At 33.1% G+C, this 17088-nt stretch overlaps 3 protein-coding genes across 7 annotated transcripts in view; 1 reads left to right on the top strand and 2 right to left on the bottom strand.

The window, feature by feature from the left end:
- The window catches only part of LOC132705844 (cytosolic 10-formyltetrahydrofolate dehydrogenase), a 45753-nt gene extending 32533 nt beyond the window's left edge, over positions 1 to 13220 (bottom strand). For 2 of the 3 annotated variants that reach the window (XM_060676766.1, XM_060676768.1), the window contains exon 1: positions 3127 to 3348. In XM_060676766.1, the coding sequence (XP_060532749.1) occupies positions 3127 to 3138 (12 nt within the window). In that variant the 5' untranslated portion in view covers positions 3139 to 3348. Of the gene's footprint in view, positions 1 to 3126; positions 3349 to 13060 lie in introns of those variants that run through there. The other variant, XM_060676767.1, reaches the window with a different exon arrangement.
- Positions 10959 to 12460, top strand: LOC132705845 (N-lysine methyltransferase KMT5A-A-like). 2 transcript variants are annotated; one of them, XM_060676770.1, is made up of 4 exons: positions 10959 to 11210; positions 11263 to 11427; positions 11487 to 11656; positions 11709 to 12460. In XM_060676770.1, the coding sequence occupies exons 2-4, from the start codon at positions 11418 to 11420 to the stop codon at positions 12111 to 12113; spliced, it is 585 nt and encodes a 194-aa protein (XP_060532753.1). In that variant the 5' UTR covers positions 10959 to 11210; positions 11263 to 11417; the 3' UTR covers positions 12114 to 12460. The 2 variants fall into 2 exon arrangements, with proteins under 2 accessions (XP_060532753.1, XP_060532752.1); XM_060676769.1 differs by having other exon boundaries at positions 10959 to 11427.
- Positions 13221 to 13649: 429 nt separating the features above from the next.
- LOC132706874 (dynein light chain 1, cytoplasmic) lies at positions 13650 to 17034 on the bottom strand. 2 transcript variants are annotated; one of them, XM_060678485.1, is made up of 4 exons: positions 16895 to 17034; positions 15824 to 15959; positions 14840 to 14971; positions 13650 to 14778 (listed from the first exon to the last, which is right to left on the bottom strand). In XM_060678485.1, exons 2-4 carry the CDS (start codon positions 15929 to 15931, stop codon positions 14749 to 14751), a joined length of 270 nt encoding a protein of 89 aa, XP_060534468.1. In that variant the 5' UTR covers positions 15932 to 15959; positions 16895 to 17034; the 3' UTR covers positions 13650 to 14748. The 2 variants fall into 2 exon arrangements, with proteins under 2 accessions (XP_060534468.1, XP_060534467.1); XM_060678484.1 differs by lacking the exon at positions 16895 to 17034 and adding an exon at positions 16245 to 16403.
- Positions 17035 to 17088: the final 54 nt, after the last annotated feature.

Here is a 17088-nt window from a genome sequence, read left to right as displayed (position 1 = left end):
TGGCGATTGAAGTAGGATCCGTGGTTTGCACCAGACTCTCTTTTTTTAACAACTTAAAGAAACAATAAACCTAGCAAATATTTTTAAAATAAAAAAAATAAACTTTACGGGAAATACATGGTCGGAATACTCGGTCGGGGAATATATCGGAGTACCCAGGTATTTCCCGTCTGAGTAAAAGCAGTGCATTTTAATAAAGATTAAGACGTCTTTTTTTTTAATTTTCTATTACTTAGAACTTACACGTTAGCTGGTAGTTTATTGTACAAGTTTAAGTTTAGTGAATTTTTTGACTTTTAAATTTGAATGAATGAATGAATGAATGAATATTTGAATCTTATAGCACGAAGTAGCTTGTTATTTCTAGTTAAATAGTCATGGTAAGAGCAGTTCCGACTGAAGCTGTCTATGCTTTTGTGCATTTCTGCATAATTGATAATAAATATACAGACAAGGAAGTGGCATAATTTCCAACTTCTTAAAAATTGGTTAACAGTGCTCCAGATAACCTGCACCGGTAATCAAACAAACAACTTTCTTTTGGAGTTTAAATGGCTGGCCTGCGGTGGCAAAATTACCCCAGAGAACTATGCCGTAAGTTAGACGAGAGGTAACTCGAAATGTGCCCACAGTAACCAGTCCTTTAAGTTTACGGATTATGAAAATATTAGAGGCAAGTTTTTTGCACAAGATGTCAAGCGTTACTCCCAAGAGACTTACATTCTTGCCCTCCAGTAGATTATTATTAGTTGAGAAAACAAGGCCTTGTGTCTTATCTGTGTTTAGTTTAAAGTTATTGTTGGTGAACCATTGGAGTCTTTACCATAAGTTACAAACGATGTATCGTCCGCATAAAGTTTACATTTATTGGGGAACTGAAAATGATACAAGTCATTGATGTAAATAGTGAACGGTAGCGGACCCAAAAAGGAGCCCTGGGGCACGCCACTGCTCACAACCCTCAACCCCGATATGAGTAAATCACGTCAAGTGGATGTTGGTGGAAAATTGATCCCTCAAACGATTTTTTACAATTTTAATTTTTTTATAATGAAAATTTTAAGCACTTTTATTTAAAAAATGGATTAAAAATTAATGGTAAGAGATAAATTTATGAAATATTCAGCATCCATGGCCAAATGTCTATACTTTAATAATATATCAACGACTTAAAATTGTTTGTTTATTTTCATATTGTTAACTAACTTTTAACATATGAAAATTTAACTGATTTCTTGGTAAAAAAAAATATGGTTTCTTTATCAGTCACATGCTTTACACATTTAAGTTTAAGATTCCTGAAGAAAATTTCACTGCTCCTTATTAGTTTAAACAAAATGAATTTATTTATGACAGCGCGGCAGGGCGTCGAGCGCTGTGGAAGCGCCGCGCTGCCGAGCGTCTCGAACTGCATTCAAGGTTTTATCAGTGATAATTTAAAATAATAATACAAAATATTATAATAAAACAAATTGTATTATTATTTATGTTATTTTATTATAAATATAATTAATAAAATTTTATTGTGTTAAACAATATTAACAATCTTAACATACTGAATAGAACAAACAAGCTTAAATAATTTAATTGTAAATTTGTCGTCAGTTATTTTTATTATTGATTTTTAAACTTTTTTTTTTAAATAAATACTTTTCATCCTCCGACATGAGCCTGCATTCTAGTGAAAATTTTTCCGATGGTTTGTAATAATAAAATTGGTGAGTATTTTTTATTGTAGATAAGCGTTCGAATCGTGGTTGATATTTTTTTTAAAAGAACCTTGGGCCAACTCAAAAAAGGAAAATGGGGTTGCTATGTTGTTGTTTTTATCACTTTGGAGACTAGCACGATAAGCTTGTCTTTTTATACTCGCTGCTAAGCCATCACACGCTCCTTTGCCATGAGATGTAGCGAAAAAAGTCCAATCAGCATCAACACCAAAATCATTTTTATGATTAACTAAATTGGCAAAATTATATTTAAATAATAATTAAAACTAATTTTTTAATCACATTATTTCATAATTCACCCGACCTTTTTTAAATCACAGAAAATATTATTATTACAATTAAAAATTATAATACTAAAATATTAACTAAAAAAACACATCTCGACAACACTTCAGCTTTAATTTTTAATAATTATTTCATGCTTCGCGTATAAACTTATGTCACGAATAGACAGGAATGACTTCTAAAATGATTTTGTTATTTACTAGGACACGCGAAAAACAAATGAAAATCGTAACGGAGCGGTTTTTCTTTTGTTAGCTAAAGGTAAGATAATATATATATATATATATATATATATATATATATATATATATATATATATATATATATATATATATATATATATTAAATTCTTATGATCACGTTATTGTTAAAGACGACACACTGTCTTTTGTCAGTTAAATATGGCCTGAGGGTGACCACGGACACCATATCTGCCGAGCTTCTTTAGAAGCAGGTCATGAGAGACGCAGTCGAAAGCCTTAGTGAGGTCACATAGCGTGAGTGCAGCTTGCTCCCCCTTTTCCAGGCCATCCACCACGTCTCCCACAACCCTGCGAACCGCCTGCACAGTGGAGCAGCCGGTCTTAAAACCAAATTGGGAATCACAAATGCATTTTGTTTTTTGAAAAAATCGTGATAATTGATTTTTTTAAAGGGTCGCTAAGACTTTACCAAATATGCGAACTATTGATATGGGTTCAAAATCATTTGGAGAGTTTGTGTTACTTTTTTTAAATATTGGAACCATCCTCGCGATCTTAAATTGCTCGGAAAAACTTCCCCTACATTTGTTAAATAAAAATGTGAGAGGTGTTACAATCTGGTTGATAATCTCCTTCAGAATAATACTATTAATGTAATGCATCATTAAGGGAGGTTCAAGAAAAAGAGAAAGAGATTTTTTTCCATTAGTAAAGTTATTGTTTTATGGAGTTGCTTGCATCCCCGTGAGCAATAAATATGCAATATGCAAATTAAAAAAAAAGTGTTAAATAATAATATGCAGTTTTTTCGGAATTGAATTTATGCAATAGATATTAAATGTCTATTTTAACGAAACGTGCGAAATTTCGTTTTAGAACATCCATAATAATTTTTTAAAAACGCTTACGTTGGGGGGCATCTTTTTTTTGTTAAATTTCAACCTGGCACCGGCACTGTCCGAAGTAGTCCCTTTTAGTTCGTACACTTGCCGAGATCGCGAAAATTTTCGAAAATTTCAGGTGCTGGTCGCGTCAACAGCGGCGGATACACTGACAGCGATTTCTTGCGACCAGAATAATTTATACAAACTTTATACTAAACAAAATTCTTATCAACCGCACAAAGCGTTTGAGGCTACGCGTATAGTCCCTTTCTCTTTCTAAACATAACGTAAGTCGCCTTACTATACCGGACGAACAGTTCAGTTGGTCGTTTGCTCTTCTCTAATCATCAATTTCTTCCCTTAAAATTTTAAGAATGTTATTCCAAACTCAAAATATTTAAATTCATTACAATTAAAAATTCAGAAATGGAAATGTGGAAATTCCCAACATTATTAGATGCCTACCAGTCAATTTATTAAATGAAATATAATGTCAAACGAACAAGCTTACCAGCTTCAAGTTTTATAATGCCTGACCATATACGGTAACCCTATAGAAAATTTATGGACTTCACGAGTACTATAATTTAAGGAGGAAACACTCAATATTAACTTCTCATTTGTTAAATGTTTGTAATAAATTGTTTTTTACGATTGGCATTCACTAAATTACGTATTTAATTTAATGAGTTGCATAAAAACGTGAATAAAAAAAACGAAATGGTGAGGAAAAAATTGGGCTATGAACTGATTTAGACACCTAATGGTGTTGTCGGGAAGTCCCACAGAATAGGAAAAACATAATATATATATATATATATATATATATATATATATATATATATATATATATATATATATATATATATATATATATATATATATATATATATTATATATATATATATATATATATATATATATATATATATATATATATATATATATATATATATATATATATATATATATATATATATATGATGACACTATATTCCGGGATATCATCCGTTCGCTTGTTGAACTCCGACTGGAATCCTGCAGACGTTTCGCCACAATCTCACTTGGCATCTTCAATGCTCGCGCTCCGAAAACACTTCGAACACTGCACACTGTATATATATATATATATATATATATATATATATATATATATATATATATATATATATATGGAGAATATGTTTATTGATTTTGGACATTAACTGAAGAACACGTGGGATTTAGAATGTTTTCTTTTCCTTATTTATTTCAATGCATTATTCAAATATTTATTATTGGTATTATGTTATAATGAAAGCAAATCAAATGAATTTAATAATGCAAAAACATTTTGTAGCCTTATAAAATCCTGCAATGGGGTTTAAAAAGTATTAACTTATTGCAAATTGGAAGAGAATAGATATAGATGATGAAGTGGAAAAACCATTTTAAAGTATTGTAGCCTTTTAAAACCTTACAATGTACTTAATTTAATGGTGAACAGTTTCAAAAGTATTAACTTGTTGCAAGTTTGTGGAGAATAGATATAGATGAGCGAGTGGAAAACCCATTTTAAAGTATTGTAGCCTTTTAAAACCTTCAAAGCGAGCAATGTGCTTAATGTAATGGTGAACAGTTTAAAAAGTATTAACTTGTTGCATGTTCGTAGAGAATAAATATAGATGAGGCAGTAAATACTCATTTTAAAATATTGCCAGATGGACTCTTGTGTAAGCACAAAGGCCAAACTCTTTAAAAATTAACCCGTCCGGTATACACGCAATAAAAACCGGCAAGCTATTAATTAGGACAATATCAACATTCAACTGGACAACAGGTCAACCGATCTGAGAACCGAACTGGTTATTTCCAGTTACACACATTTTACAATTATTTATATATGCGGTTTTTCACATAACCGCCAATCATTCGGCTATGGGCGCGTTCCGCCACTGTTGTGTTTGCGATCAAAACTGTAAAGAAATAAGTAAATTTAAAAGATTTAAAAGTGGTTTACATAGGGCTCTCACTTACAAACTTGTATAACTTCTGTTTTCAATGCTTTGCTCTTTCACAAAATTACATAAACATCTTAACTCCTTTTTTTTATTTATTTATTTATTATCATTAAACTTGTGAAACTTTAGAGTTTTTTTTTCAAATGTCATTAAAAGACTAACAATAAAATAAAAGCAAACATGCCCTAAAACGAATAAATACAATTATTTTTTTACACCAATAAAAAGATCAGAGGACGATACAAAATACGTATTACCGAAAAAATCAGGAGCTTAGACAGGAAACTTTTAAAACATACGAAAACAAAAGTACAATGAAAACAACAAATAAGATGCCGATGATTTCAGCAACTCTCCCTACAATTTAATCAATTTACCATCCAAATGACTTTTGAAAACGCCTAATATTTTTAAAAGTTTTCTGTTTCATATTTAGATTATACTCTTGCGAGTAGTGGTATGACATAAAGTTGTTAAAAAAAAGTAAAATACAAGACTCTAAAACAATGGCTTGTTAATTTCGAAAATCGATGAAATCGAATTTTCGAAGGTATCTGCGCTCGTATAAAAATTTTATATCTCGGTAACGGTAAGTCGAAAAAAAAATCTTTTTTTTGTCTGTCCGTTCTCCGTTCTCCGCTCTCGCCTTTTGGTTTTTCCTGAATAACTTTCGAACCGTTGAAGCTACACAATTGAAATTCGCATCCTTTTTAACCCTCCACGAGGCCCTGATCTAACGGCGGTATCCATCTTTTTTTCGCGATTTTCGACTGTTTTTTGGACCTTGCTATGAAACACGATAAGTGTCCGAAATTTGAAGCAATCGACTTCATAATTGGCACATATATGCAGCTTTGCCCCGTGACGGAACCTATTGAAAATGGGGGGGCTGGGAGGTCGGGAAGTATTTAAAAAAAAATTCGCGTGTGCAAGGGTATACAAAAAAGACCATTTTTCAAAAACCGTTTACAAGACCGGAAAAATTATTGAAGCAGAAGACTCAGAGGAAACGACTCCATAAACTTTTATTCTTGACAATTTTTCAAAAATATACAGGGTGCGCCGCAAATTCAGAAAAACTGAAAAATGAAATTATTGAAAATTGGCAATCATTTGAAATCTGTGTTTTAGATGTCAGTTTATTTTACATGACGATATAGCCCATATAGACAGCGTAAACTTTGGCATTTACGAGTTTTACGGTACATAGTGTTCGCGATATTCCGTGCAATATTAAAAAACATAATACCGACTTCAGACCTGGGAGAGAAGTTGAAGCCTGGACCCGCATTCAGACTCTTTAAATTGCGAGCAATAAAATAACGCGAAGCATTTTTTTTTTAATTTTTGTTTTTTTTTGTGGTTATTTTGGCATCCAGAAAAACAGCTTTTCCTCCAAAAAATTCTAATAGATCCTAGAAATTTCCGCTTTTGTAGGTCAATTATTGGCTATAAATAAAAAACTTTTAAAGATGTGCAAATTTGATATGTACAGTATCGTAAACTGTATCGACAGAGAGTTTAAGGTTTCGTCTATAATACAGGGGGCGCGAGATATTTGAAAAAATATAATTTTAAATTGCAATTACCAGTACAAATTTGGCGTAACTTTGAAGTCCGACGAGATATGAAGGACACTTTATACAGGGTGTATTCACAATAAAATAACATCGATTTTGCGAAAGTTCCATAGTCGTCCGCACGAGCACGATAGAAAAACAACTTGCCCCTCTCACCGACGATTTTTCAAAAGCAATCTTGTTTCTTGTCCTGTCATTCCTCTATTTGACGAAAGATCAGTACTTTTTTGGTTAGTAATATGTACAGTGTGACCAATTTTTTATGGTTTTACAACGCACAGTGTTGCAGATTAGTATATTGGCCGATCAAAATAGACAAAACGAAGATATTAGAACTAAAACAAATACCCATAAATAAGAACTGCATAGCCAGACAATACACCACAATTCAGCAAAAACATTTTCTTGAATCAAGTATGCCTTGGTTGTCCCGGTTACGGAACGCAACTGTCAAATTTGGGCGTCGTGTGTCAAATATGTTAAATATTTTATGTCATGTCTGGTAAGTAAAAATGGTTTATAAGTGTTGGTATGTACTTAGTATAAATTTTAATAAGAATCAGTGAACGAAAATATATATTTGAAATATTTCCTAACAGATTTTCAAAGATCCTAAAAGAAATATCACCTAGTTTAGGTGATTGCTTTTAGGTATTAAACGAATGGAACTTTACCAATTTTTGCTATACACAAGAAAACAATTGATTGCGTATGATATGACGATTATATAAAGGAAGACATCCCTTAATTTTCGGTAAATTTCTCAAGATTAAGTCTCTAACGAAAATAGTCAATTATGTTAATGCGTTTATCGGTATGTGTAACAGCACACCATTATTTGGATCAGTTCTAATTTGACTTAGTCAATATGCCGAGCATGGCGAGTAAGCGAAAATTTTTATCTCTAGATGATAAAGTTGCTTTAATTCGGGAGATAGAACGGGGAGAAAAGTGATGTGGGACGTCGATACGGACTTACACCGTCTACTGTATCTACGATTTGGAAGTGCAAAGAAAAAATCATTCAGGCTGAAGCGGCAGGCAGTTCTAGTAAAAAACTAAGAAAGCCAAAATTTGAAGATTTGGATCGGGCAATATTGCAGTAGCAACAACAGCAACGTCTTAAAAATGTACGACTCTCTGGACCTATCGTAAAGCTAAAAGCAGAAAACTTTGCTGACCAGCTGGGCATTATCGATTTCAAGGCTTCGGAAGGATGGTTGGGGAAGTTCAAACAGGGACATGGTGTAAATTATGGGCAGATAAGTGGCGAAGCCCGTTATGTCGACAGAAACGTCACTAACGACTGGTTAGAGAAGACGTGGCCAAAACTAACAGAAAAGTACCCTGCTGACGACATTTTTAATGCTGATGAAACTGGCATTTTTTTACAAAATGACGCCAGATAAATCTCTTTAAATGTCGCAGCGAAAAATGTGTGAGTGGAAAACTTTCTAAAGAATGTATAACGGTGTTAGTAGATGCCAATCAACTAACCAACGATGTTTTAAGAATATCAAGCATTTGCCGGTCACTTACAAGCCAATTTTTGCAGAGGAGATACGGAAATGGGATGCAGAATTAAAGGGGAGGAAAATATTACTTCTCTTAGATAACTGCCCTGCACATACCCATATTCCAAATGTGCCGAATGTTGAATTGGCATTTCTTCCAGCCAAAACAATAAGTGTATTTTAGCTGATGGACCAGAGCGTAATTTAAAGTCTTAAGAGTCTATTTTAATGGAAATGATCTAGTCCGAATACAAATTTTCCATTAATATGCTAGATGCAGTCAACTTTATTAGTAAAGCTTGGAAAGAGGCGACAGCAGAAACAATTCAACACTCCTATCGTCATGCAGGACTTATTACCGAGACAGAATGCGAACAGGGCTTGGAAGATGATCAACCACTAAGAGAGTGGACAAAGCAGTTTCAAACAACAATTACGTTTACGAGTGAGGAGTTGCAAGATTTTATGGTGATAGATCAGGATTTGACTACAACAGCAGACTTGATAGAGGAAGCCATATTACAACAAGCAAGAAAGGATGAGGAAGTGCACCAAGAGGAAGAAGAAGATGAAGAAGTTGATCTGGGATCACCACCAACCATTCAACAAGCCCTATATTTAGTTAAGCTGCTAGAGAAATTTTTTATGTATCATGGAGAAGATGCCCCTCTCGAAGAAATGGTGAAAATACAAGCCAAAGTACGAGATACGTATTGGCATACTAAAAAAATTCAAAAAATTCAATTTGGAAAATCTAATGTAGTTCTTAAATATTTATATAAAATGTTCCTAAGTAGATGTTAAAATATGTATATAAAATAATTAAATATTACAGAACACATATGCCTATTGTTATTTTTCAAGTGCCTATAACTCTTTATAACGAAAACGAAAATATATAACACCTCAGAACTATTTCAAATACAAAGCATGTTTCTTCAAATATTTTTTATCAATAACATAATTTATAATACACATATTTTTGTTGGATGTTTTGTTTGTTATTATGTAGTGATATATCTCTTAATGTAGGTAAAACAAAATATAATTTAACGAGTACCATATATCTGGTGCAGTACCCTAGAGACGACGTAATAAAACGCTGAAACGTCTGCATGGCAGCCAATTTGTTACGTATTTTTGAGTTGGCCCTTTCGATTGCCTTAATTGTTGATCAGTTTAGTGAGATAATGCGTCTCGACTGACCATCGGCGGAAAACGACCACGCCGAACGGAGCAAGTCGATTTCCCATTACTATGCCACAGTCCGTGTTAGTTGCGACAATAAATATTAGAAATTTATCAAATACTTGCGCCTGGACTGGACTGCACACGCATAAATCCGTTTCCTGTATTGTAATTCAATTTAAATACCTGCATTATGCATTTTCTAAACTAAAGAGACAATCGTATCAACGTAATATAATCTTCTTTATGTATTTATTTCAATTCGGCGAAGACCTCTCCTCCGGAACTTTTGACACCCCTCAAATGTCAAAGATACCACGTTTTGCTGGGAAAGTGACGTAGACTTCTGTTCAAATTTAAAAATAGCGAACATTTAAGATTTTATGCCGATAGGGACGCGATGATTTTCGAAAAAAAAAGTGTTCACAGAGTTAAAAATATACAAGGGTTCGTTTACATCAAAAACTAAGTTGACAGGGGACGCCATTTGAATTGAAGTTCCACCTTTTAATTGTTTAAAATTTCAGTTCGGCAGTTTAGATTCCTGTTTTGGTTAGTTTATTTTTGAAATATTAATAAATTCTGCATTTTTTTCATTCAAGTCAATTCCCAAATCTAGTGCAAATTAGGGTTCCTCTTCAAAAATTACAAAGAAAGCTTAGTTAGAAATTTGAAAAAAGCGAATAGGGATGATCTTGAGACACATTTCATTATGATAATAACAGAAAATCTTTTTTTAACAGTGAAATATAAATTAATACCGACACAATTCAATAAAACTAGGAAAACACAGATTAGAAACACATTTAGTTTTAGAATTATGACAACTTTTACTATAGTTTTAGAATTATGACAACTTTTACTAGTCTAAAGAATAACATTTTACCCTGTAAACTTTATTCTCAAAATGACTGTTTTTTCGGTATTTGTTCTTTAGAGTGACTAACCAACTAAGTAATCAAAACTACAGTTAGGTTTGATCCACAACTAATGAAATACTTTTGTGATTGTTAAACTTTATACGTGTTCTTCTTATCGGGAAAATACCAGAAATAACCAGAATTAGCTATAACAGGTAAATTTACAAACACAAGTATCTCTTTTTTGACTTTATGCAGATAAATACTATTTAGATATTGGTATTGGTGAATGTATTTCACTACATGCAATAGTAGACAACTATTCAATCATTCAATTATTAAATTAAATTTGCCACACGCGAAACTGTGTTATCGTATTTATCCATCCGCGTCGAATATCGACATTGCGAAAATACATCTGACATGTGGTGTAACGGGTCACCATTATTTTGCAATAGTGACCTCTTGCGAAACAATCAAAACTATAAACATCATCATAAAACGGAATTTACCGTTTAATTGGTTCTTACTGGTTCGGTTTTTAAAAAATAACCATTCTTGGCGTTGTTTTTCTTTTCGAACTCGGCAAAACAAAAATATAGATAAACCATACCAAACGGTAAATTGTAAACTAAAAGTATAATTCAAAATATTTATTTAATCCATTTTAAACTTTCTATAGTATATGGTATCGTTAGCCACAGTACAAACGGTATTTTGTACTAGTTACATAGTTCCGCAATAGAAATTTGCGTAAAAACATTACACATGAAACTTGTCTCAAAGGGGATGGGTGACGTCACTACGGAAATAAATCGTCAAGGTAACTTTTCCTTGCTGTACACTTATAGCTCATGAAGTTTTTGTGTTGTGCCTTTATTTATCTTTAGTTTTAACGCTCTTTATAATTACTTGTGATGCGTTTGTAATAACAAAAGATGTCGGCTCTGTCAGCGTACCCTATTGGTAAATAATATGCATGTAAGAAAACGGTTCCATTGAAATATTCTTACCTCAGGGCATTTGTTCAGTGGTTGTTGGTAAACAATAATGCCATGTCTGACACATTTTGGAAATAATTAGTTATAATTTACGGGAGCTCCGGTGCAAGTTAGTATTTTAAATTTGACAATGATCCTTTAATATATTAGCAGACTCCGTTATTGGACAAAAATGGTCAAAGGTAATGAAGTTGCGTAATCCGCATTTGTGGTATTTTACATGCCTAACTTTTTTCACCAGCGGGATTTAACAAGCAAAAGTCCCTTTTGCACGTCAATAGAGATAACCACAAGCTTACCGAATACTTCCCGATTAGACGATCTATTAGGAAAACCAAGAAACACGTATTACGAGAACAGCAGACATGGCTAGAAAATGTTATAAGGAGAGAAACCGAAGAAGGTCTGGAGGTAATTTTTGTAATATTTTATAGTAGACATATTTCTAAGATCGTAATTGAAGATTCGACACGTCGAAGATAAAGGAAGAAGCATTTTTGCAACCAGAGACTTTGCAAAGGGTGCCTTTGTAGTTGAGTACAGTGGGGATTTCATAAGTATTGCTGAAGCCAATGAACGGGAGGACCAATACTCACAAGACGAAAGTACAGGTTGCTATATGTATTATTTCAAATATAACGACCAGCAGTTTTGCATCGACGCTACTAAAGAATCTGGGAGAATGGGTCGCCTTATCAACCATTCTCGCACAAACAGCAATCTGTTCACAAAGACTGTCATGGTTGACGGTTTGCCTAGGCTCGTGCTGTTTGCCAAGGAGAATATAAAGAAAGGGGAGGAGTTGCTGTATGATTATGGAGATCGTGCAAGGGAGTCTCTACAAAACCACCCATGGTTGAAGTATTAATTTTTCATTTCATGAATTATTCCTTTGTCATGTTTGTACAAAAATCACATAGTTTTTCTTAGATTGTGCAGCTTTATTTCAGTATTTATTTGTAGGTTAGGTAACAGTTGAAAATATTGATAATTCATTTTATATAAATTTAGACATGAAATTAGAACTGAAGACATTATGGTGAATATGGAATGCCCAAGTGTATCTCTTGTTTTAAAATTGTAAATTTATATTTAATTTTTATTAACAATGTAATACAGTACTTATTAGTGCTTTTATTACTTTAAAATTTATAGCGATTTTTTAAAATCTGTAATGACATTTTTTTAATAGACAGGAGTAAATTGTTTCTTTCATTTTTACTTTTACTGCCTTCACATGATAATATCTAAATGGTAAAAATTGATGCACCCAGGAAAGGGAATGATATTCTGCCCATGCCTCTAAATTTTACATACTAATGTGGTCTTCGCGGTATTTTCTTTCTAAACAGCGATCCATACACACTCAACTCGTTTTCCTAGAACAAATTATAGAGAAAATATTACCGAAAAAAAACCCGACGAACTGTCAGCGGCCATGTTGAGCTAGTTGTTGGTTGGTTTCAAATAACAGGATTTATTGGTTGGAAACGGTATTTCAAATGACCTCGCATTTTTTTGGTCGTCATTTTGCTAAAATTTTACTTAGAAACTCTCGGTTTTACAAAAGGATTGCAGGAGAAAATAATATATATTTTTCCATGTCATTAGGCACGTTTTTCGTTAAATTTAGTCAATAAAAATTGTTTTTATAATAGTAATACTTCCGCAGTATTTTAAATATGGGATAACCTCCTTAAAGTTTTCATATTTGTTTTGAAACACCTTGTATATCTAGTAGCTATATGTTATAAACTGTACGGCATCTTTCAGATGGTTCAAATATTTTCGTTAATAAATATATAAAATACTTACCAAAGATTGCCGTCAGCCGCGGATGTTGCTATTGTTTAGTGATTCTTAAATAAATATATTTTTAAAAAAGTTTAGGAGAACTAATTTTAAAATTTCACAAATCAGCACCAGAACGGCAAGGCACAGAACCATTTAAAGCAATGGCTAGCCATCTAGTGGTATCCTTTTCAAACAGAGCGAACGTGACACGTTCACTGCGTATAAAGTCGAATATTTTCAAGGCCATCCGCGAAATTAGCAAAAAATCGCACGAGTTCCAAACGGTGGAAAAATTTCCACTGCTCCCCGGTATACCTTTTTATAAGTAAAAATGAAACAGAAATTTATTTTTTAATTACACAGGTAAATTGCCCATAAAGTTTTGAAAGCTCAAAAGACTAGAGAGACATATACTGGCGCCCTTTTTAACTTAGAGCCTGACTAACATCCAAACGATCAAAATTGATATCAATATTATTTACATCTAAACTAAAAATTTAACTCAAAAACGGACCCACTTAATTTGAACTTTTTGTCTTAACATTGAGAAAGGAATCACACCCCTTAGAATAAACCGCTTAGGAATTTCCAACAAATAACTTCATATACATAATCATTAACCATTTATTTAAATACATTAATAAAGATAATAATACTCTTAACCAATGTAATAAAAATAATACACAGCGTATCAGAAAACAAAAATATATGGACCGATGTACACAGGGTGTGAAGACCAGCTAGTCGGCGTTCGAAACACCAGTTCACATTGATATTTTTACTCAGGCCGATGAATTGTCCAGAACTACACACACGTGACAATGTGAAATGTACAGCGTGCTACTAAACTAGGAAGACTCATGGACGCTGGTGTATAGTGAAAGTCGGTGGACGAATATCAGTGTGAATCGGCTTTCAGCAAATCACATCTCTATAAATTCGTTCGCTATGTATATATATATGTTGTAAACTTAATTTTGAAACGCTTGGACCAACCAAAACCAACTTTTCATACATTTACATTGCCTATTAGCTTTAAATGTGACCTTCCCCGAAGCAATTTGGTAGTTTTAGGTGACCGAGACACACAAAACAGGAGCGAACAACTTTACACGTACACGGTCGCAAAAACGACATACTTGCGGTACACTTTGACCATGGAAATGGAAATTTTATTATATACAAAGTTTCTGTGTGGATTTTTTTAACAACTTATCTAACGCATTTTCAATATTTCATAAAACCAAAAACTTATACGCTTCAAAAACTTACAATTTTGCTAACAAAAAAAAACTTAAATATATTTTTGACAATTGACAAACGCGTGAAGACTATCCCCCCCAGGTATTACTTAATTTTGTGCGCGAGTTGCGAAAACAAAATAAAAAAACGTAATCAACAAAATAAATTTATTCCAAATTGTTTATTTATATATATAGCTAAACAAAAACTCTAGATTTCGAAAACATTGGGTAATAGCTAAACTTGTCTTTTTGCGTTAAAAAAAAATGTGGTTAGTCCCATTTAGCCACAACAATGTTCCCGTAGCAATAATTTACAAAAAAAAAATATATCAGTAAAGTCTGGCTTTCTAACAGATTATATATTCCAAATAACAGTCAATCTAGGATAAGAAGAATGTAGAAATACTGTGATGAAGAGGTTGGATTTGGGGAAGTGGGGATTTAATTGAGATTCTTGTCTTCTGTTTATCCGCTCTTAAACAACAGTATTGCCACCTAGAGGAACGCAAAATGTTAAAAACAAAACCGTTAGAGGAAACATACAAACGTCACTTGCCTGTCCAAGGTAGAAGTAGATGAAGTGGCGAGTCTCGTGTGTCACATAGGAACCGAAATTCCTGCCTACAATGCAGTGCCACGTGGGATTGTATTTTTTGTCGAATTCCTTCTTAATATAGGCGGCAATGTCCTAAAACCAACAAAGTTGCTAAGAAATCTACAATTTAAAGCTTTATCGGTCATAATTTTTGAATTAATTTATAACTATCCCAATTTCTATTAGTCACATTTAAATTGGTCAAAATACACAGGCTTGCAAAACAATATACTTTATCTTACTTGTTAAAAAATCTTTCACAGTCTAGAAAGATTGTTTAATTAGAAGCCTTTTACTTTTAATTTCAAAGCCTGTCTTACATCATCCTTGGTGAGGTTTTTTAAATTTGATAACCATTGATTGATTTAGTTGATTGATATATTAAGTTGTACTCCATATCTTCATTCATATCTATTTGTGATATCATTGGCCAAGAGACATTTTTTATTGTTATTTTTTGCCTTGTCAATATTATTGATATATATTAACAACCGCAAAGGTGAGAGAACTGATCCCTGTGGTAATCAATGTTTGGTGGCCCCTCCAACAGAAACTTCACCTCCATAAATAGCAAGCAACATTCCCATAAAATACTATCTTTCTTGACAGGACCTCATGACAAAACTCTTGACCATTTCTTAACAATTCAAAGATTTCAGATTTGATTGTATTTATTGTTATGGGTCAGTAAGTCACTATAAACTGATACCAACTAACCCAGGTGTGTGGGTGTGAACAATAAATACAATATGTTATTGCTAATGAGATCAGTATTATAATAAGTCAATTTTAGTGCTTACACCTCAACAAAATGTTGTATATGTATGTAAATAAGTCAATAAAATAAAAGATAAGATATAGTGACGTCTAGCATGGACCTTTGCAGAGTCTGACAACTTTATTGTGTTAAAAAAAAAACATTGTCCATAAATATAGCACACCTACCTTTTCGATATTATACTTTTCTATGGCCTGTGTCGCACAATCCACGGCATCTTGTTGCATATCCTCTCCCATGTCAGCATTTTTAATTACAGCTTTCCTGTCAGTCATAGTGGTTTCTTTTGGATTCGAGTTAGACCTGCGAAAATACAAAAGCCAAAGTGTAACAATCAAATATTTACTTTGCGTTTATACGTTTTTCTGTAACCACTTATGTTTTTGATCCTAACTTTGGCATGGGCGACGATCTCGCCCATATTAAAACATAACTGGTACAGACGACTCCGGCATGTTTATGTTTTATCAATATTTCGGATTTTATAAAAATTATGCATGCGATATCAGGGAAAAATTGATTAAGCTGTCTCAAGATATCCGACAAGTCAGTGTATCAACGCCGTGCCACGCAAATTTAGGTACTTACGTGAAATTTTATAAAGTAATCGGCTCGAAAACTTTATTGTGTGACAATTCGCGACTTTTTGATTTAATTAGTTTTTGTTGAAAACAACGTTATTCAACTATTTCGGCTGCCTTTTCTATCGCACCTAAATGCAACTGACAAAATACAATTCATTTATTGGTCGGTCGCAGAGGCATCTGGCAGAGGCGTCTGGCAAGTCTCGCGCGATTGGTCAATGGATTTTCACAGTGGCGTGTTTGAGGGTAATTAGGGAATACGGGAAAATATACCAAAATTTGATACAATTTAAATACGTATCGATTCGTTTCATACCATAGCGTCGAGATACGAATCAAACTTCAGGCAATCTGCATGCATCTTATTTGCTTAAAGCATGCAACATAAATGCATTTCTATACACACAGATAAAAGCCGTATCTATATCTGTTTAAATTACCAATTAATGTTTATTTTTATATTCTCAGAAAAAGTCGCTTTGACAGTGCCGGACATTCGATGTTCTCGTGCTCTAAAAGCAATAAATATATAACGAATCGCTCACAAATAACGCGCAAACTACAAGCTTGACATTGCCAATGGTTTTTTTAAATATCAAATCCGCATGCAAAAGGGGCAACATAATATTTAATGGGAAAGTAATGTAAACCTACCCGAGGAAACGATTTTATTATGTTCGCTTATTCCAAATTCTGCGATGCTTAGAAAATATATGTCTGTTTTCGAATTTTATCAATTTGGACCCGGAACGGAATTAATTAACCGCAATCTTGTTTCAAGGCAGAGATGGATGAGACTCCGTGTTATAAAAATCGATGCCCTTCGCATTGCGCAGAATCTCGACGGC

Source organism: Cylas formicarius, unplaced genomic scaffold, assembly GCF_029955315.1.
Source record: "Cylas formicarius isolate icCylForm1 unplaced genomic scaffold, icCylForm1.1 PGA_scaffold_8__14_contigs__length_24414737, whole genome shotgun sequence".
Lineage (NCBI taxonomy): Eukaryota > Metazoa > Arthropoda > Insecta > Coleoptera > Brentidae > Cylas > Cylas formicarius.
Note: the sequence above shows the minus strand (reverse complement) of the source record. Positions and strands in the feature narration are given on the sequence as shown.